The following is a 21,029-nucleotide window of genomic DNA, read 5'->3' on the forward strand; positions in this document are numbered from 1 at the left end:
CACCTGGGCTAACAGTATTTTTATTACATAACACCAACTGAATATTATTATGTGCTTATATTACTGCTTTTTTTTTTAAACAGTGCTTATACTTCTGCTTTTTATTTTTTACAGTTGGAGGCTAAATTTAATTTTCCTGTTCATTTTGAAGGGGAGCGATCACAAAAAATAATATAAAATGTCCTGCAAGAATTTAAAAACATTAAAAAAATGTGCCTGTTTTAAAAATATTGTTGTTAACGTTTCAACTTCCTTTTGCCTCTGAGTAGGCCCCTGAGGTATTTCACAACAGGGACTTCATTTATCCTCATATTTTACAATAGGGGGTACTTTATTTATTATAATACACGTTTCAATGAGTCCTGTAAAATTACTAAGCACTAGTGATGAGCAAATCTGTCCTGTTTGGCTTCACCACAAAATTTGCTAAACTTGAAAAATTGACAAAGTAGTGAAAACTTTTTTATGTGCGTGGCTATTTTGATTCGACCACAACTTTTTTCCCAGGAGTTTCGTGCCAAAAATTAGCCTCTGGCAAATCACTACAAAGCACCGACTATAGCTTATGACATCACTAAGCATCATTTATAAGGATATTCATGGCTCTTATGTAATATATCCTTCTAAAAGGTGCTTAGTGATGTCATCAGTTTTAATTGGTGCTTAGTAATGTAATTTCTGTTACATTAGTCTCTGAAACTTGTGGATTATAATAAATAATATAGCCCTTTTGTAAAATATGTAAATATTAGAAGTTACCTCAGAGTTCCCTGATCTGTAATATGGTGCTTAGTATGTTGTTTGTTATAATTAGTGCTTAGTGATGTCATGCGCCACATAACTAACGTGTGTATTATATATATCAGTGCTGTCCAACTTCTTACAAGTAGTGGTCCGATTATTTCTCAAATAGCATGTTTGAGGACCAGATTAAATTAAAATGGTCATGTCATACAGTGAAGTCTGTGGAGCTTTTGAGCAGGCTGGGGGGCATAAAAATCCTTTGAAGGGCCACATCAGGCCCAAGGGCCTCCAGTTAAACAGCCCTGATATATATGAATTGATCCCCTGTTTGAAAATATGAGGATTAGAAGTTACCTTAGAGCTGTGAACTTTATATGGTCATGGAGTTTCTTAACAACCTTTAATATCCTTATGTTTTATGATTCCAATTATCAATATTATACATTTCATTCTGTTAAATAAAATAGGGGCGTTTAGACCACATTAAACCACATTAAAAACAATGCAAATTATTTCTTAATGTTCATTGTTTTTTCTGCTTAGGTATTTGATTTCATTTTAATATTCTTGGCTCAGATGTTATATTGGAATGAAATGAAAAGCAATATAAGTGATTAAATGTATAAATTTTCCCCCAGGAGTTGTAAGTAACATAACATGTTCTTATTCTGCATTTTATTATCTTTAGGGACTGCCTGGCCCTCTAGGTCCCCCTGGTTCTGCAGGTCCATCTGGGGAGAAGGTATGAATTCTAATGGACATATGGCTGCATGTTATTTTGTAAACTGCACTAAGTTTGATTAATTGTTATATTTCTTAGGGTGAGCCTGGACCACGAGGAGCAATTGGCCCTTTTGGTTCACGTGGGACTCCAGTGAGTAGTTTCATGTTTTTTCATTTTCTCTTTGCTGGTATTTATAGAATACAAAGAAAATACAGATTTACAGTTTGTTCTATCAGTGTTTAGCTACCCATTACCCATTTATTATTAATAGTTATTATTAGTATACTCGATACACATTCTCTTGCTTTTTACAGCACGTTTAATGAAGATCACGCTTTACCAATACCGTATCACTTGTAGCCAGTTTTTTACTTCGGAAATAATGTATACTACTGTTGTGTCCTGAGGCTCTTCATCAAAATGCAATGCATTCCAAGGAACCTTTAAATTAATAAATGATACATCAAGCTTTTAGGTTTCAATGTATTGTATCTGTAATATCCAGACCTTAAACTCTTCTTCCCTAAAAGATACAGTAGCAGTTCATTAATCTGGGCTTAAAAGAACAGTAGTACCATAAAGTAAAAAATTATTTATCTTTACATTTAAAGGTTGTTCTTCCTGTACTTACAAATAAATTATTTCTTGATAAGCTTTTTATACTACAATCCTGTAGAAATTGACCTTTGATTCCTGTTTATCTCCCTAAATATGTACTAAATCCATTGTATTGTACGCCACCTATCTAGTATATCTGGTATGTAGACATGTGCCCTATTTCCCTATTCCAACTTTAATGGCTGCACAGCAACTTATTTATTGAATTTTGTACAAGATTTTAAAATCAAAAACTCTATTAGCCTGTTAGTGTAAAGGTGGATTTCAGAGCGAAAAAGAAAAAGCAGTGGGTCACTTTTTCTCTCTCCGCATGGATTCACTAACAGAAAAATGGCAGGTCTGACATAGTCCCAACAGCACATTATAATTAAACAGAAAATGTTTTAATTTGTAAGTGTTATATAAACAGTGACAATCTTGCTCCTTATATCAAGACAATTATCATGCCATTAGGTTCTGTTATACATAAATAATGAACTTTTTAATCTCAGACAACAGAAAAAGACCACTTCCCTATGTAATAACTAACGTACAATGATTTATAGATGATATTCTAGACTACTTTTTAAATTTTTTAGGGTTCCAGAGGGGAAAATGGCCCAACCGGTCCTGTTGGATTTGCTGGCCCTCCAGTAAGTATACAGTATAAGTAGCTGCCAAGTAATTGGAATTACCTGTTGGCTTATATATTTGAATATTTCTTTTGCTTTTTCATTACACCTTAGTATGTTTTTGCTGAAACTAAGCCTGGGATATACTATAACCTCTATGGGGTTTTCACTTAAAACTACCCTTCGTTTTTGGCCCCTGGGCTGCCCGAGGCATCTCCTTTGATGCCACCCCCCCCCCAGCCCCCATGCTTTACAGTGCCAGAGGGGGTCCAGGGGGGGGTCACAATTGTGCTCTCTGCACTAGCAGAGATGAATTTCCATTTTAGAAACTGAAAATTCAGCTCTTAATGTTACCAGGAGCGGATTTTTGCTGCCCCTGGTAACTCTGGGGGCTCACTGCCGCTTGAGGCGAGTTTCTCAACTTGCCTCATGGTAGCAGCGCCCCTGGCCCTACCTAACCTGTTTTGAAACCTTTTTTTTGTCTGGAAGACTTCTCAATATTTCAAAATTAGCCTCACTAATCCAAGCTTGTAACTGTTGTTCCTCTCCCAGTGGCCTCTGAACATTTTGTTTCTCTTTAGTCGAGTAAATTAATTATAACACTGAAACTTGAATCCATGCTTTACCCATGAGCCATTTTGCAAAAAAGAGTTTGGGAGCAACACAAGCATGAAAAATGTTTGTGGGGGTGCTAAATAAGCACTGTTTTTGGCTATTTGTTAGCCCCTATATGGACTGGCTGCCTACAAGGGGTCTCTGTTTGGTAGTGCACCTGGTTTTCATGTAACCAAAACTTGCCTCCAAGTCAAGAATTAAAAAATAAGCACCTGCTTTGAGGTCACTGGGAGCAACATCCGGGGGATTGTTGAGCAACATGTTGTCCACAAGGCAATGGTTGAGGATAACTGTTCTTATCGTTTAATTTCTTTGTTGTACTATAACTCTACTATACTGTACTATAAAATATTGACTATTGTTACAAGGCCACTATTGCACACACACACACACACTGGAAAAAGCTCAGTTACCAGAATTTTTACAAGTTTCCCCTTATTAAAATGAATGGGAGGAGTCAGTAGTGATGAAATATGCTTGCAGGGAATACAACTCATGCTCCATGAGTCTAAAGGTAAAATAAAAGTAAGCATACATATTGTTATTTGCAGGGCCCTGATGGACAACCTGGTGTGAAAGGAGAACCTGGTGAGCCAGGCCAAAAGGGTGATGCTGGATCTCCAGGTCCACAAGGTCTTTCTGGGTCTCCTGGTCCACCTGTAAGTATAAATTACTATGAATGAGTGCAAATTAAGTTAAGATGATAAAGGCCACTGAGAAATGAGCTATAATTTAGGTAATGATGGAGGTGCTAAAATGTTCTTTATTTGGTTACCAAGTTTTTACAGCCCTTGTTTGAAGAGGGGTTTGGTGGTTTAGTATCTCATTTTGGATAAATTAAGCAGTTTTAATAAAAGTATGAGTATCTGTAAAAAAAAACACATTACTGGCACAATGTTTATTATAGTGTCTAATTGTGCTCTGGTCCTTTTATTAATATAAATTAATTTACATTTATTGTATTTGTCAAATTACCTATTACTATAAGATTTTCTCTCTAATATATCTAATATATATGTAATGGCCTTACATACTGTTATTTGTGTATATGTAGATTCTATTATTACTTAACCTGTTTAACTTTTAATTTTCAATCTATAGCAGTTTTATGGACTGGAATAAATATAATACAAGCCACTTGCCTACGTGCAAGTTTTTATTGAACCATAGGATGAGTGGCGTTCTTTTGATATAGTTATACATATTATATATATATATATTTAATATATATATATATATATATATATATACACACACACACAACATGTATTTTTTTTACCGTGGACCTCGATGTTTGGAGATGAGTGTGGGGACATTTTCTTTGAGATATATATATATATATATATATATATATATATATATATATATATATCAACTTAAAATTGTTATTAAATATTATATGTTGAAGTACTTTAAATAGTTTTATGTCTTAATGTCTTTTGTTTTATCTAATACTTTAGGGACCTTCTGGTGTTCCTGGACTTAAGGGTGGCAGAGGAACTCAAGGACCCCCAGTATGTAGAAAGTTCATTCATTATTGCTTCTTATAACATGAAAATGTCTCCTTTGTTCCAATTTGAATACATTAATATTCCTCATTGATGTATAAATATGTCAGGGGTATACAGTTAGAGGGCTGATTTATCAATTAAAAATTGAGTTGGTGTTTTTTCTTGATTTGACAAAAAACACGGACGAGAAAAAAAACAAGAAAGTATTTTCTGATAACTCCAATAGTAGTCATTTGTTAAAGAAATAAACTGCAAAAGTCACCAGAAAAAAGTTGGGAAGTAAATCTGGTAAGGTTAACATTAGAAAATTATCTAAAAACTTTATTTCTTTCAATATTTTGAGACTATTCTTTTGCATCTTTTTCTTAAATGAGGAACCTGTACTGGACAGTCTGGTTTTTGGTAGGGCTGTCCGGGTAAAAACTACCTGCAGCCCGGTTTTCCCAATGTGGAAAACCAGGCAGGATTCTCGAAGACTGACGCGATGATTGGCCAATCACCAATAGCCCTGCCTAAGTGACATTGCACCCTGCCCCGTGACCTTTTTATGTTTACTGAATACCCCATCCAATCCTGCGGGTCTGGGTTTGGTGTACCTGGACCATTGTTAGCAAAGTTAAGTTTTTAGGAACAGCAGGTAAACTTGAAGTACATCTGACTTTGTGTCTATGGCACATGCATAGGTGAACAGAGCCTTTTACTTTCCAAAATGTTACATTTTCCTACAGTTTAAAGGCCCAATAAAATTTTTTCAGCTTTCTCCCTTACTGCTATATTTGTGACTAAATTGGGTTTCATATGAAGTTTCATACTGAGGTTCATTTGTATAATTATTGTAATTCTGATTTTGTTTCACCATTCTTTAGGGTGCAACTGGGTTCCCTGGTTCTGCTGGTAGAGTTGGACCTCCAGGTTCAGCAGTAAGTAAATCATTTTACATTTTATATTGTTTTAAAAGTCTTGAGAGTGTTGTATGTTTAACATGTTTGGCACATAATTTAGTAGGCATGGAATGTATTATACATAACACTTGAAACCGACGTTTTTTTGGACTTATCTGTAGGACCCATATACTAAGTTTCATATTTTTCATTTTCACACTCATGGTTATATAAAACACAAAAAAATATGATTTATTAAATGAGAAACAAAGAAAAAAAGACAAAATGTCACCATCTAAAGGCTGAGGTCATGTAGAAGTCCAGTTCAGGTTTTTGGATTCTTTTTGTTGCTGTTGTTTTTTGTTTTTGTTGTTTGTAAATGCACAAAAATTCTCATGAAAAAGAAAAACTTGAGGTTTGTGTATTTTTCTTGTTAAAAAACAGTTCAAAAACCTCTAAAACCATTAAAATCAGAATGTTGATAAATGAGCCTCCTTGTGTAATATGGAGCAAAGTACCTTAAAACATTTTAGAAAGTAACACTGTACTTTTAAGATAACAAAGTTAAAGAGTGTTCATAGTACAGTGCCATTTAGATATTTCTTCTTTTTATTTATATCCTATTATTTATATAGTGCTGACACACTCTGTTACATATGCACTCTCTTATACACTGTATATCAAAAGCACTGAGCCAGTGTGCAGTCTACAAGGAAAACCTGCATACCTGCATACCTGCATTCACAGGTGTTAACTTAATCAAAAAGATTAATTACACCAATTTTAAGAAATAATACTTAAATAATGAGGAAAAGTGAAGGCTTCAAAAACAAAATCAGGACACAAAATAATTAGGGCTGAATTCTGAATTTTTTAGCTAAACTTATTTTTGTAGACAATTTTTAAACATTTTTTTTAAAAAAAATTCTGAAACACAATTCTTTAGTCTCGTTCATTATTAATACTTTCTTCATTCCTAAATTAAGGGAGCTGTAGGCCCTGCTGGTCCTATTGGTGATCCTGGCAAGGAAGGGCCACCTGGTCTACGTGGGGATCCTGGAGCACATGGTCGCATTGGAGATAGGGGTCCTGCTGGCCCTACAGGAAGTCCTGGAGATAAGGGAGACTCAGGAGATGATGGACAGCCTGTAAGTTAACTGAAAACAAATCAATATGGTCAGCTTTAGATGTTTACATTTATGCTGAAAAAAACACATTTTTGTGTTTATATAAAGAATCTTTAGCATTCGTATATTTTTGTAAATTGTTTGTCATGTGGCTAAGTGAGATTCCATTTCCAGGGTCCTGATGGTCCACCTGGTCCAGCTGGAACAACTGGTCAAAGGGGTATTGTTGGCATGCCTGGTCAAAGAGGAGAAAGAGGAATGCCAGGACTTCCTGGACCAGCGGTAAGTCAAGTACCAGAATACCTTAAAGTAGACAACACTGTTGTTTATATACAATAACACTGCAATGTGCAACTTTATCAGAGCATGTTGTAAACTAAGCAAAGAGTTGTAGAGTTGCAACAATGTGATTCATGAATTGAAAAAAAAAATATATGTATATATGCAGTAGCAACAAGCCAAATGGATTTCTGATGCAATACCTTTATTTTTTAATCAGATTTGTTGTACAGTTGTAGTAATGGTAGAATTTGGTTGGATTTTAGGGTTCTCCTGGGAAACAAGGCTCTACTGGTCCTCCAGGGGACAAAGGTCCATCAGGCCCTGTTGGTCTTCCTGGTGCTAATGGTCCAGTTGGTGAACCAGGTGCAGAGGTATGTTTTTTTATGAAAATCTACAACTAACTTGAACAAAATATACATTCAAAAAGGCGAATGGATTGCAAAAGGCGAAGAAGGATTGCAAAAGTTTGGTATAATCTAACATTGCAATAGATTAGCAGTAACTTGAATAATTTAGAAACATAATTATTAATTGAAATATATTGTTTAAAAAGTTTTTTTTTTTTATGGGATGGAGCTTACATTTTTATTTTCATGATAGTTACTCTTCAAATTGCTTGTAATTTAATTATAATATATAGCCTGGAAAAGGGACAGCCATAAGAATTATTGGGGTTAAACTTAATTTTTAATGTTGCTTTAACTATGAGACTATGGTCAAATTTATTATGCTTTGGATTTTAACTTTTACTGCTAGATCCTGGGACTGGTCCCATTGCCATCTTGGAGTCAGGAAGGAATTTTTTCCCCCCTCTGCAGCAAATTAGAGAGGTTTCAGATGGGTTTTTTTGCCTTCCTCTGGATCAACTAGCAGTTAGGCAGGTCATATATTGGAATTAAGGTTGAACTTGATGAACCTGTGTCATTTTTCAACCGAACTTACTATGTAAAAGTTACTATGTAAAACTCACGAATTAGAATTAGCGTTTCTAAAACACAAATTTTCGAAATTTAGAAAATGCAAAACAACCTTAAAACCCTTAAAAACCTTGAATGTAGAAGTTTACAATCTAAAAGCTAGCAAGTTCATGTTGGGGGTGTGGGGGGGGCTGAGTTTGTAGACCCAAAAATATTGATGAGTAGAATGCTAATTCACTGCATTCAAATTTTATTTCACATTTTAAATGTACCAAGTTTTTTAGATTTGAGATTTTTTTTTAAAAAACAAGAGTATATTTAAGTTTGATACCTTTTCAAGTTTTTTTAAACCTATTTTCAAAATTCATAAATTTGAATTTTTATTAAATCTTCCTCCATATTTTTATTCCATACGGGGCAGTAACATTAAGGCCTTTTTTAAGAAGAAAGAGAGCAAAAATAATTAGTTGTGTTTTTGGGAAATTTTGCTTTGTAGTTTCAGAGAAGAGGGACTTGTTTGTGATCACATGGATTACAGTTATTAGGAAAAAAAACCCTCCAAACATTAAAAAGTTGCTGTTCTTGCCTAATAATAATGCTAATTAGAAAACTGTTTTATCTTAAGGGTCCCCCTGGGAATGACGGTCCCCCTGGGCGAGATGGTGCTATTGGAAAACGGGTAAATGTTTTTATTTATATTACCTTTATGTTGTTGAAGGCTTAGGCACACTCATTATAATTTCAAGCTGGGTGAAAATCAGAAATATAATAAAAAATAAAAGAAAATGCAGGTGCACACCAGAAATTTTAACCAAAATATACTTATTTATTGGATCAATGTTTCTTTCCTCACCTGGGACCTTTATCAAGACGCAACTACTTAATATTACCTTGGTAAAGCATATTTTCTGGTTTGCTGGTATTTCTTTGGTTGAACCTCTTTTATTTTGCAACATATAATGATATAGCAAAGAAAGAAGGGGGTTGCATTCCATCTGTTGTAACATATAAACTAATCTGCAGAATTACACTCTTCCTCTGAGGCAATAACCTTTTAATTCAGTATGATAACTTGTTGGCCCTAACTCTTGTAGGCTGTTGCTGCTTTTTATAGCCATTTGTCAATTATTTATTAGTACTGCAAGTTATCCATAAATACTACAAGTTACTTATCTGCACAATAAATTATATTTATCCCTATATAAACCTGTTAGGATGATTTTTGCCTTCATTATGTTGCTTGGCATAACTTATCTCTTATGGCCATGTACGACCAAAATAACCTATATTTAGCTATTTCTAAATAAAGGGAATTGAAACCTAAAAAGTAAATTAATTTAAGCTTTTTTTCAAAATGTCCTATTTTGAGCTATTTTTCCTATTATAATATTCAAATCTTTAATCCTCAAAAACTGTTAGGGTACAAATCCCATCTCTACCATATAAATAGAATTCTGATAAAATACGCTATCCAAGTTTCCAAGACATGAAAGGAAAATTTGTATCTGCTTAAACCTCACTGTCTGCCTTTCTCATGTTGATTACTACTTTCTACTCTGTCAACTAAGGCATAATCATCGGAAAAACTCTTAGATAATGCTCTACATACAACTGTCAAACTTGCAGGGCTGTAATCAACATTTTTTAAAATACATTTCAGGGTGATCGTGGTGACCCAGGTCCTGAAGGCCTTGCAGGATCCCAAGGTGCTCCAGGAACTCCAGGACCTATAGGTTCCCCAGGTGAAGCTGGACAAAGAGGTGAACCAGTAAGTTGTAATTTACTATTGTTATAAATATTGCTGGTTGCTATACAAATTTCAACTACTAACTTTTAATATGTATGTTTTGAATCTGTTTATTGATGCACAAAAGCTCCCAAAATGATATGCTTGCCTCTTTTCTTACATTCTATCCTAAATAGGAACACTTGCTAAAACTTATTACCCAAGGGGTTTACTAAGACTGTACTCTCAGAAAGTTGAAGCAGACCACATGTTCAAACTAGTCATCCACAATAAGGGAGTGGTCACTACTATTACATTATAAAGAGGGGCCCTGCTTGAGGTTTGACTTATCACCTACCTGAACCTGAAGTTGCATGTGTCAAAAAAGTTGTGCTGTTGCTTGAATTTATCAGCAGTTGCAAAAAAGCCAACTAAAGCCAATAATGTCCTTATCAATGTTAGCTCTTAATTTGTAGCAGTCCTGTGGCAATATAATTCGTCACTAGAGGGTCTAGGGGCGGGGGTAATATAAATCTCAGATCAGGACTCAAATACAAGAGAACATATATTCCATCATCTTTTGTTATCCCCAAAGTCCAGTTTTTTGGGGGGAACTGGTAAACTTATATTTCCTAGCTATGCTAGGGGTCAAGCACTGAATTTAATGCAAGTTGGGACAATATAATGGTAAATCCTTAAATTATATTGCATTATATTATATTAAATTATATTGGCTTAATTTATATTGAGAAAGAGCTTTATCTTTTGTTTTATTGTGTTATTGTTAAATGATTTGGATAATTGGTTTACTATTGCATTGGGCTATTAATGTACTATTGTATAAGGGATCTTTACTACCCCTTTTTTATTGCAGTTCTCTAACCTGTGGCAGGGGGATACAGTTAATAAGGTGTAGATAAATAGCAGCAAAATAATACATTTTCGGTACAATCAAGTATATTAATTTGTCTCACACTGCACATGGGTTACCCAGTTTTGAGTGTAAATATGTTACCCAATTTCATCCACAAAAAAAGAATTACAGTTATTTTAAATGCTATCATTAATCACATTATCATCCTTTTACAGGGCTCTCGAGGTCCTGTAGGTCCTCCAGGCAGAGCTGGAAAACGCGGATTTCCAGTAAGTCACTGTATTCTGAATTTTTTTTTATTCATTTGTTAACTGGACCATAAAACTGATCTGATTTGTTCAATTTTCTTCAGGGTCCACAAGGCCCCCGTGGTGATAAAGGAGATAATGGAGAAACTGGTGAGAGGGGGCAAAAAGGTCATAGAGGTTTTACAGGCTTGCAAGGCCTTCCGGGACCTCCAGTAAGTGCAGCTTTCCTATTGTTTCATGTAAAACTGATATCTACAGTACAGGCCCCAAAATGATCAATTTTATAAGAAAGTGTAGTGATGATAATTTGTGATACTAGAAAACAAATATATTAAAGCACATATTCATTATAGCAGTTAATTAAATAAATAGCAAAGTAACTCACAACAAAACACATCTAAGCATAAACTTAAAAAAAAAATATATAATAGACATACCACAAGGCAGTGTCCTTTCCTCTCCCAGCACTTTCATAAGTGCATTTTTTGTGTGAAAAAAAACTGCTGCTGCACACTGGCTCCTGCTTCTCTGTCATGCCCAGAAAGCTGCTTCTCTGTCATGCCCAGAAGGCTCTCCTTTTTGACTATCCTGTAGTCAAAGAAATAAGGAGAGCTCAGCAGGAAGAGGGGGCGGGGCTTCATGCTGTACCAGGAAGTAGAGGAAAGGAGCTAGAGATTTCAAATTATAAATCAGAAACCAGATCAGACTGAATGCCGGGACTAAGTATATTATTCTGGGGTTTGTTTTGAGTAATTTTAAAGAAAGAAAAAAAAGGTTTACTTTTTCTTTAAACAAAAACCCCCCCAAACAATGTAGGTGTCTATAAATCTATATCGCATAAAGGAGCTCATATGTAAAACCCTCACAAAATGTTGGCTTGAGGCTAAAGATGTAAAAGGGCATTATTTACTGATATAAAGTTTCTAGTTTTTTTTTTTTTCTTTAATAGGCCACTTAAAATGATAGCAGCTATCTGTTGATTAAGTATTCATTCTGATGGTATAGTTCTCCTTTAATACCTGCAAAATCACCCCAGTACATATTCCAGAAGTTCTTACTCCATTTTATCTAACCATATCCCAGGGCCTACTCAATATTTTAACAATATAACAGGGTCCCTATGTTATTCTATAAACTTAATGCAGGGCAATTCAGAACATGGATTTACCTTGCCTTATTTACATGCTCATTTCATGATGAGTATATGGCTTGGAGAAATATTCTTAAAAATAACCTGTTGGGAGTTAAAGTAATTTTTAGCTGGTTAATATTGTGAGGCAAAATATATTCTCTAATCTGTTATGCAATTAGAGAAGAGCTTTCACAAAAAAATGTAATCTGTTTCAGCTAATAAAAAACACAACATTAAAAAACTCTTTTGTTTATCATACTATAAATTAATGTTTCATGTTTTTTTTATAAAACCAAAAGATAATTATATTTTTAGAATTTATGTGTATTTTGTATTTTGCATTTTATTGAATAAACTAAGCATTTGTGTCTCTATTTTAGGGTCCAGTTGGTGAACAAGGTAGTGTTGGACCTTTTGGACCTTTTGGCCCCAGAGTAAGTGTATTTTAAATGGCAATTCACTTCATCATCAACAGCTCTGTGTACAATGCCTTTGGCATTATTAAAGTAATATCATTATAGACATATGAATACTTATACTTATTATAAACATAGATAGGTCTTTGGCCATAACTTGTGCTTTTGTTCTTCTCCCTCTACACATTTATTATTCAACCCTTCATAAACAGTTGAAACTGAGACTCAAATCTCTAACTAGCAATCTGTAATTGGATGAACCAACACCACCTCAAACTGAACCTAACAAAAACTGAACTAATGATCTTTCTGCCTAAACCTGATCCTATGTCCTCCTTTACTATGTCTATAGATGGCACGCTCATCAACCCTGTCGACTCGGCATGTTATTTAGGGGTGATCTTTGACTCCTCTTTCTCCTTTTTTGACCATATTAACACCACTACCAAAACTTGTCACTCGCAGAGCAACTGCTTTGTTGCACCCCCAACTACTACTGCAGTTTCCCGCCTTTAACCTTTCTGCTTTTGCTGTTTTTTACATTTGGAATACCCTCCCTCATTTCTTTCAGAGAGAATCCTCCCTCTGTCTTTTCAAAACTAAACTTAGATTACCTTTTGGAGCACTCGAACAGCATCTGATCTGGGAACTAGCACTTATATTGCAATGTCACTGCCACCTATAGCACTTATATTCTCCTATTTGTGTCTGTAAGTTACCCTCCCATTTAGATTGTAAGCTCTACGGGGCAAGGACCTCTGTCCTCTTGTCTCTCTTGATTCTTAACTTAACAATAATTAACTATAGCTGAAATATAGCATTTTAGATTTGTTGTACACTACAAATATTGGTAACTAAGGTGCAATGCTTCATAATATCTTGATGTCTGTATATAGGGCCCCCCTGGACCTGTTGGCCCTCCTGGTAAAGAAGGTAATGCAGGATCACCTGGACCAATTGGACCTCCTGGTGTTCGAGGAACTGTAGGAGAATCTGGACCTGAGGTAATACAATAAAAATACTGTGCCATAAATGTACTACCTTATCACTGGTGGTTTTTATTTTTACTAGTGTTAAAAAGAAAACAGTGGTGCATTTAAAGATAATTAATTGCCATATTTGATTTAGGGTCCCCCAGGAGATGCTGGCCCTCCTGGTCCTCCTGGTCCCCCTGGACTTCTAACTGCAGCACTTGATGATTTAATGGGTGGCTATGATGATACTATGCCAGAACCACTTCCTGAATTCACTGATGATGAAGCTGCTGGTGATGGAAATAAAACTGATCCAGGTGTTCAGGCTACACTAAAATCTTTAAGCAGTCAGATTGAAACTATGCGCAGTCCTGATGGATCTAAGGATAATCCAGCACGCACATGTGATGATTTAAAGCTTTGTCACCCTAATAAGAAGAGTGGTAAGTGGGTTGGGCAGTATATTCTAAGTATAATAAAATAAGGCACTCTCCATATATATTTTAAATATAGCAATAAGGTGTTTACTCTCTATATATAAAACATAGAGGCTGAAATGATAAAATATTCAACTGGTGAATTCTAATGGAACCACAGCAGTTTGATATTTTACCCAATCAGAACTCTATAAAAAATGGTCTTTTCCTTTTGTTTATTTCTGTGCTGTTTCCCTCCGACGCAGCTATGAAAAATCTAAGCATTACGAGCCCTTTTCCTTCCTCACTTAATCATTGTATTTTCCTAATACATTCCTGTATGTAATTTTATTTACTATTCATTGGCCATATTTAAGGAAAGGACAGGACATGCACAGTAGCAGTTGAAAATCACATCCTGGGCTGGTTAATTGCTACTAGTTCTGTCTGGTGTAAAATTTAATACTCTTATTACATAAAACCCAATGCATATATATGTCTATTAGAGATGGCCTTCTTATAATTTAAAGCTTTCTGGGGAATGGATTTCTGGATAATGGATCCTATATCTATAGTAAAATTTTCCAGTTTGACCATTACACTTAAAGTTTTTTTTTTATTTATGAAGGAGAATATTGGATAGATCCTAATCAGGGATGCGCAGAAGATGCTATAAAGGTTTTCTGTAACATGGAAACTGGAGAAACATGTATATCTGCAAATCCATCCTCAATACCTCGCAAAACATGGTGGATTGGTAAAGGAGTGGATAACTTCAAGCCAATATGGTATGGTGCTGATATGAACAAAGGCTCTCAAGTAAGTAAGAAATCTACAAAAAGCATTGTATCCTGCATAAATAATAGTACCCTTAAAATTAAATTAAAATGCAAATTTGCAATGCTTGCAATGGTGGCTTTATTGTGACAAAACAATTCTCAGTGTTTAACTGAAAGCTGGAAATGGGTGTTATAAAATAAAAACTTTTGCCATTGTTTGACTTTTACACATTTAACACTAATATAAGTTAGATAGATAGATAGATAGATAAATAAATAATACATAATAGCTGCCAAAAAGAACTTACCCCTTACCATTGTAAGATCTGCCATGGACCTAATGGACAGGTGTCACCTTTCTAAGGCCAGAGGTCTGAATGGACAGACACTGTACAAGGGGCTATAAGCAGTATGGCTTTTTGTTTCATTCATCTGGGCAAAGTTTAATGTCCAAACAGTTGCAAGGAAGTGATGTGAGGAAGCTCTTCTAATACACTGACAAATTATATTTTTCAACCTACCCAATCAACTAACAGACCAATATCTACAGTATATGGATAAACTTCCATTGACAACCTCCATACATACAAAACCATATGAAACTTTGTTTTGTTTGATTTTCTTACTACATGTATGGCCAGCTATACCTTCTCCTAACTTAAACTTTTTTTTAACACCTGGATAATAGTATTATCATTACACTGATTCGATTTTATTTAACAATAGAAGATAATGCAATATGCAAATGTATGTTCTTTTACTTAAAATAGCCCAGAAAAAAAACTATTTAACCAGACAATAAAAAGTCACAAATGCTAACAAATTCCTGAACTCACTTATGTTTCCTGTGATTATTTGCTTTTGTTTTTTTCCAAGTAGGGTATTATTTTTAGAAACTGATATTTGAAAGAAAACTTATAAAGATTTTATGTTACATGCTTTCTTTCTTGTATAGAAAAAAAAGCTAGTGATGAAGGAATCATTGTCATGTTTTGCGAAAAATTTTGTGAAATGGGAGAAAAATTAGCGAAACACGGCTATCGTGCAATTTTTTTTTTGATATATGCAACTTTTTTGACGCATGTGGCCTTTTTTGGTGTGACCACAACTTTTTCCTCATTTGCAAATCTTTTCAGTGGCAAATTTTTGCACCCGTTTAGTGAAAAAATCTGTCAATGCTGAATTTTGCCTCGAATCCAAGCCTGATGAAACATTTTGCTCATCGCTACTTATGAGTGACATGACAAAAGCAATCAACTGAGGAAAACACTAGTGAGTTCAGGGCTCATCTGTATTTTTTGCCTTTGTTTTGCCCAACAGTGAAATGATCATCAATACACACCCCCCAGTGAATGTGGGTTTTCTTGTCCTTTAACATAATTACTAAATAATAATAAGTACCATATGGAAAAGAGCTTAGTCAATGTGACAATGACTTTAGTTACATGAAAGTAATTTGTATCTAATATTTCTATGAGTAGTAAATATAAATATATATTTTTTAGTTTGTCTATGGAGCAACACAATCACCGAATACAGCTGTCACCCAAATGACCTTCCTCCGCCTTCTCTCAAAAGAAGCTTCTCAGAATATAACCTACTATTGTAAAAATGCTGTTGGATACTTGGATGAAAAAACACAAAACCTGAAAAAAGCTGTCATCCTTAAAGGTGCTAATGACCTTGATATTAGAGCAGAAGGGAACAGCCGATTTAGGTATACAGTTCTTGAAGACAGTTGCTTGGTAAGTAACTTTAATTTAAATGATGTACTAGAGGATTATTGGGGTATTTTCTCCACTAGGAAATCTTTCTGTAAATGTAAATAAGAAAATATACATGACTTGTCTGTCAGTCCTTGGAGCGCCAACCAGGCAGATTAAAATATAAACTTTTATTAATCACATAAAAAACATCACTTTTAGGCTTCACCTAAAAACCACAAGCTTGGCTTGACGTGTTTTGTGGTACACAGCCACTTCCTCAGAAGATACAGTGTATATGGTTACATATCAAAAAAGTTTAAATACTCACCCACTAAAACTTTTAACCCCTATTACCACTTACAATCAACGTCTCGCTCCAAGCAAGAAAAAAACAAAAACACATTTTTGATGTATTATATACAACCGAAGGCATCAGGGTCATTATGATAAAATAGTCATAAAAAACAACTAACATCCCACTCACGATTCATCCCCCATAAGTATCTTATTGTCTTTAGATAATAAATCCAGAACAATTTCCTTTCTGAAGGAAAAGGAAACTTTATCAGAAACTAAATCCTGTGTCCAGGTGAAAAAAGTGAGGTAGTTCAGAAAAAATAATGTAATTTTGCACAGGTGCTTTACAATAGAAAAACATTGGGATATATTGATTTACATTACATTACATTTACAACACCTGTATGCTTATAAATTGTGCTTGTGTTAAATATATATAAATGTACAGGTACCTCTTATCCAGAATGCCAGGGACCTTGTGTTTTCTGGATAAAGGCTCTGTAATTTCCGTAATTTGAATCTCCATACCTTAAGTCTACTAAAAAATAATTCAAACATTGAATAAACCCAATGGGATTGTTTTTCATACAATTAGGATTAATTGTATTTTAGTTAAGATTAGTGAAAAAGAAAATATTTTTAAAAACTATGAATTATGTATTTAAAATGGAGTCTATGGCAGATGACCTTTCTGGATAATGGGTTTGCAGATAACAGATCCCATACCTGTATATGCTGTTTCTTTAAAGCAATAATTAAAGCAGAAAATATTCTAAAAGTTGCAGTAGTGCCATCCCCAGGACCTGTTATCTTGGAAATTACACTTGTGTTTTGGGAGGTTCATAGCTGTTTAGGATCTACTAACATTTTTGACTTTCCTTTTTATTCCTATATAGAAACGCAATGGAAATGTTGGAAAAACTGTCTTTGAATACAGAACCCAAAAAGTGGCACGACTACCTATTATCGACATTGCCCCTGTGGACATTGGTAGCGCAGACCAAGAGTTTGGAGTTGACATTGGGCCAGTTTGTTTCTTGTAAAAGATAAAGAATTCCAAAGAATTAAGACTGTCAAAGTTAATCCTGAGACTCTTGAAAATCACAGCTGGTGCTTTGCCAGCACTGTACATACCGTTTTCCATTATTTTCATTTTGTTAATGGCCTTGCCCTTTTTCCAAAGTATTTATTTTACATTAATTTTTAATAGTTGTGAGCAGAAATGTAATTTAAGAGGACCAACGACCCTTTTGTTACGAACTAAAGAAGATCTGTTCTTAATGTATAGGCATGTAAAAAGGGAATAACAGCTGTGTGGTCTCAAAGTATGTTTTTCCAGTTCCTTTGGGTATTCATTTATAAGAGAATATTTCAGTTTCCATGGAATACACCATTGCTAGAACTCACCAAGCTTTAAATTGTCATTAGATTTATTTTTGGAATTACTTAATAATAAATACATATTTTGAAAACTTGTTAAGATTTCTAAAACCCCACATGCAGGGACTAAGATTTCAGTATAATGCATTATATTTCTTAATGTGATACCTCACCAGATATCTAAAGATTGGATGACTTTTTGTTTTTTTAAAATTGGAAAATGCAGATAATTTTTTTTCAAGGTGAACCAATGTCTTATGCTTAAAACAGCCTGTGGTATACTTATATCCATCAACAAACACTTAGATTAGCAGATAGTCATAATAGGAAGAATGTCACAGTTACTCTTCATTAGAAAAGGAAAACTCTCCACTGATGTATGTAAAACAAACACTTTGGCAGATAGGTTGGAACGGAAAATACAGAAGTATTGAGAGAAGTTTTATCTATTTTATGATTTACCAAAACCTTAGTGTCAGGAGTATTTTTCTTAAATGAAATCTTTAACTAACTGTGTTGAATTTGTCAGAATGTGTTAAACTGCTTTGATCGCTTTCAGCAAATAGCAAAATGAGTAATAACCTCTTTGTTATTTCAGGCTGATTATGCCACACTCATACTACTTTTGGGATTTTTACATTTCTGGTGCAGATGTGGCTGCTGTTAATCTTCCTATGATGAAGTTAAACCACTAAAATGAATGTTGTTGTTGCCAGGCATCTGTATGTTTTGATCTTCATTGGTTTACTGGTATATTAAGTGGTCATAAGAAGAACAAAATGATCTAAGCTAATACAAATGCCTTCTCTGTCCCATTGGTTCTATAATTATATGTTGCAAGGAATGATTGTAAAGATTGGTATAAATTCTTCCATTTTTATAATGGAAATGATTATATTTCTTCATAAATGCTAAAAAAAAATGACCCGTAGAATTTTGCAGTGCAGAAGAAAACAATCTGAAAATGTTTTTTTGCTTTTAATTGTTTTCATTTTTTAAGTTGATTTAGCTAGCTACATTTTACATGCCCTTATCAATGTTTTTTACTATATTGCTCAAGTACAAAAAAAACTGAACTATTTGAACTCTTTTTTCAGAACTGTTATGTACATGGAAAGCAGCTTTCTCGTTTTAGCAACACATTGTCAGGTGCAAAAGGTTCCAACATTTCTTAGCAAATGCTACCTCATCTCTACATGCTGGGATGCAAATACTAGTTTTGTTAGATATGAAAAGGTGCTATTCCTTTATTGTTAATTAGAGGATGGGGACAGGCAGTGTACATGTTCATGGTGCTAAAATTCCTTTTGAACATCCTGAATAAAAAAAATTTACAGATTCCCCTATTATTTTATAAATATTAAGCTAAACTGCTTTGTCATATGAAAATTCTGGCATTTTCTTAAAGAAATCTGCATTTTTATCAAGTAGGTGCAATATATAGAGAGATTTTTTTTCCTGTTATGTGTCTTTCTTTTTTATGTTTTTCTATGTATAAACAAATATATCTTTTTTTCTTGAATCTGTCTCCCAAATTAGTTATCACACCAAATTATTTATAGACTTTAATCCCAGAAACTCATTTAGTGGCAGTTGTAGGAAACCACAATGCTTTGAATGGACTATAGGGCTCATTTATAAATGCAAATGCAGTATGCAAAGTGCAATTTGGAGTAAACAGTTTAGAAAATAGGATCAAAATGGGCAATAATTACATACATCTCAGTGGTTGTAAACAAGCTCTTATTTGTTAAATGCAAAGGAGAGCATTTGCCTGAAAAAAATTTACCCAAAGCATTAAATTTTCTTACTCTTGCCGTTAATTAAGTTTCTTCAAGACATATTGCGGTGTGGTCCCTAATTATTGAAATAAAATGTGAAGGTGCGCAAAAGGTCTCTTAGTTCTGTGGCAAATAAATATCTAATATTTAAAGGGTGTGTTATCATCATCATCATTTATTTATATAGGGACAGCAAAATACGCAGCACTTCACAATAAATGTAAACAAACAGGGATCTTAAAAAGGGTATACAGAGTAACAATAGGATCAGAGGGCCCTGCTCGCAAGAGCTTACAATCTACAGAGTTATACACGTAAATGTAACCATGCATCTTGTTATTAAATATATGTTATATTTATTTTTTTGGTGGCTGAAGAATTACATGCAGCTAAACAAAGTAATCCCAAACGTATTGACCAGGGAGCGTCAAGGCATGCAGTCATAAGGATCCCCACTAAACCGTTGCCACTTACCTTTTTTCTTGTCACCCTAAGAAAGTTCACACAAAAGTCCAAGATGGGTATAAAATGGCCACAGCTTTATTAACACTGTAAAGAAGCTAACTGTTTACATAACAATAATTGAATAACAATTGAATAAACAATGGGAATGCTTGCCCACACTACTGGAGTGAACGTGCCCCCCTGCCATGCCGGCCACTCAGCTGCACTGCACTAAGGTGGCCAAGAGAAGGCATAAGTAGGCCTCACTATAATCCAAGGAGGTTAACCAACACCATAAATGCCAGGGTGTACCAGCCCTATCCTACTTTGGTGAGCATTCCACTGCCAAACATCTATGCTCTGACTGAGCCAAAACCCCACCAGGAGAACACCAAATCCCTTACCCTCTAGCCAAACTATATTTTGGATGATCTTGGATAGTTTGGTCATATGTGCAGTACTTAACATACCATAGAATGCGCTGCAGTACTGCTTTATTCTTTGCTAAACTGGAACTAATTATTATAAAAAAAGGCCAGGGAACCATTACAACCATTAATATAATTACATTATGGGGCACATTTACTAATCCACGAACGTCCGAAAAGCGCCCGAATGCGTTTTTTTCCGCAATGATCGGTATTTTGCGGCTTTTTCACGAATTTTTCGAGCGCTCATGAAAAAGTCTCGACAATTAACGAAAGTCATAATGGCTATGAAAAAGTCACGACAATTCACAAAAGTCATAATGGCTATGAAAAAGTCGCGACAATTCACGAAAGTCATAATGGCTATGAAAAAGTTGCGACAATTCACAAAATTTGTA

The 21,029-nt window shown here is 34.5% G+C and overlaps 1 protein-coding gene across 1 annotated transcript in view; it reads left to right on the forward strand.

The window, feature by feature from the left end:
* Positions 1-19,912, forward strand: part of col5a2 (collagen, type V, alpha 2) — a 115,779-nt gene extending 95,867 nt beyond the window's left edge. The window contains exons 36-54 of the mRNA XM_002931500.5: positions 1,433-1,486; positions 1,565-1,618; positions 2,665-2,718; positions 3,864-3,971; positions 4,773-4,826; positions 5,690-5,743; positions 6,691-6,852; positions 7,006-7,113; positions 7,377-7,484; positions 8,656-8,709; positions 9,691-9,798; positions 10,846-10,899; positions 10,983-11,090; positions 12,391-12,444; positions 13,323-13,430; positions 13,555-13,843; positions 14,445-14,635; positions 16,101-16,340; positions 17,495-19,912. Coding sequence (XP_002931546.2) covers positions 1,433-1,486; positions 1,565-1,618; positions 2,665-2,718; positions 3,864-3,971; positions 4,773-4,826; positions 5,690-5,743; positions 6,691-6,852; positions 7,006-7,113; positions 7,377-7,484; positions 8,656-8,709; positions 9,691-9,798; positions 10,846-10,899; positions 10,983-11,090; positions 12,391-12,444; positions 13,323-13,430; positions 13,555-13,843; positions 14,445-14,635; positions 16,101-16,340; positions 17,495-17,641 — 2,109 coding nt within the window. The 3' untranslated portion in view covers positions 17,642-19,912. The remainder of the gene's footprint in view (positions 1-1,432; positions 1,487-1,564; positions 1,619-2,664; positions 2,719-3,863; positions 3,972-4,772; positions 4,827-5,689; positions 5,744-6,690; positions 6,853-7,005; positions 7,114-7,376; positions 7,485-8,655; positions 8,710-9,690; positions 9,799-10,845; positions 10,900-10,982; positions 11,091-12,390; positions 12,445-13,322; positions 13,431-13,554; positions 13,844-14,444; positions 14,636-16,100; positions 16,341-17,494) is intronic.
* Positions 19,913-21,029: the final 1,117 nt, after the last annotated feature.

This window comes from Xenopus tropicalis, chromosome 9 (assembly GCF_000004195.4).
Source record: "Xenopus tropicalis strain Nigerian chromosome 9, UCB_Xtro_10.0, whole genome shotgun sequence".
Taxonomy (NCBI): domain Eukaryota; kingdom Metazoa; phylum Chordata; class Amphibia; order Anura; family Pipidae; genus Xenopus; species Xenopus tropicalis.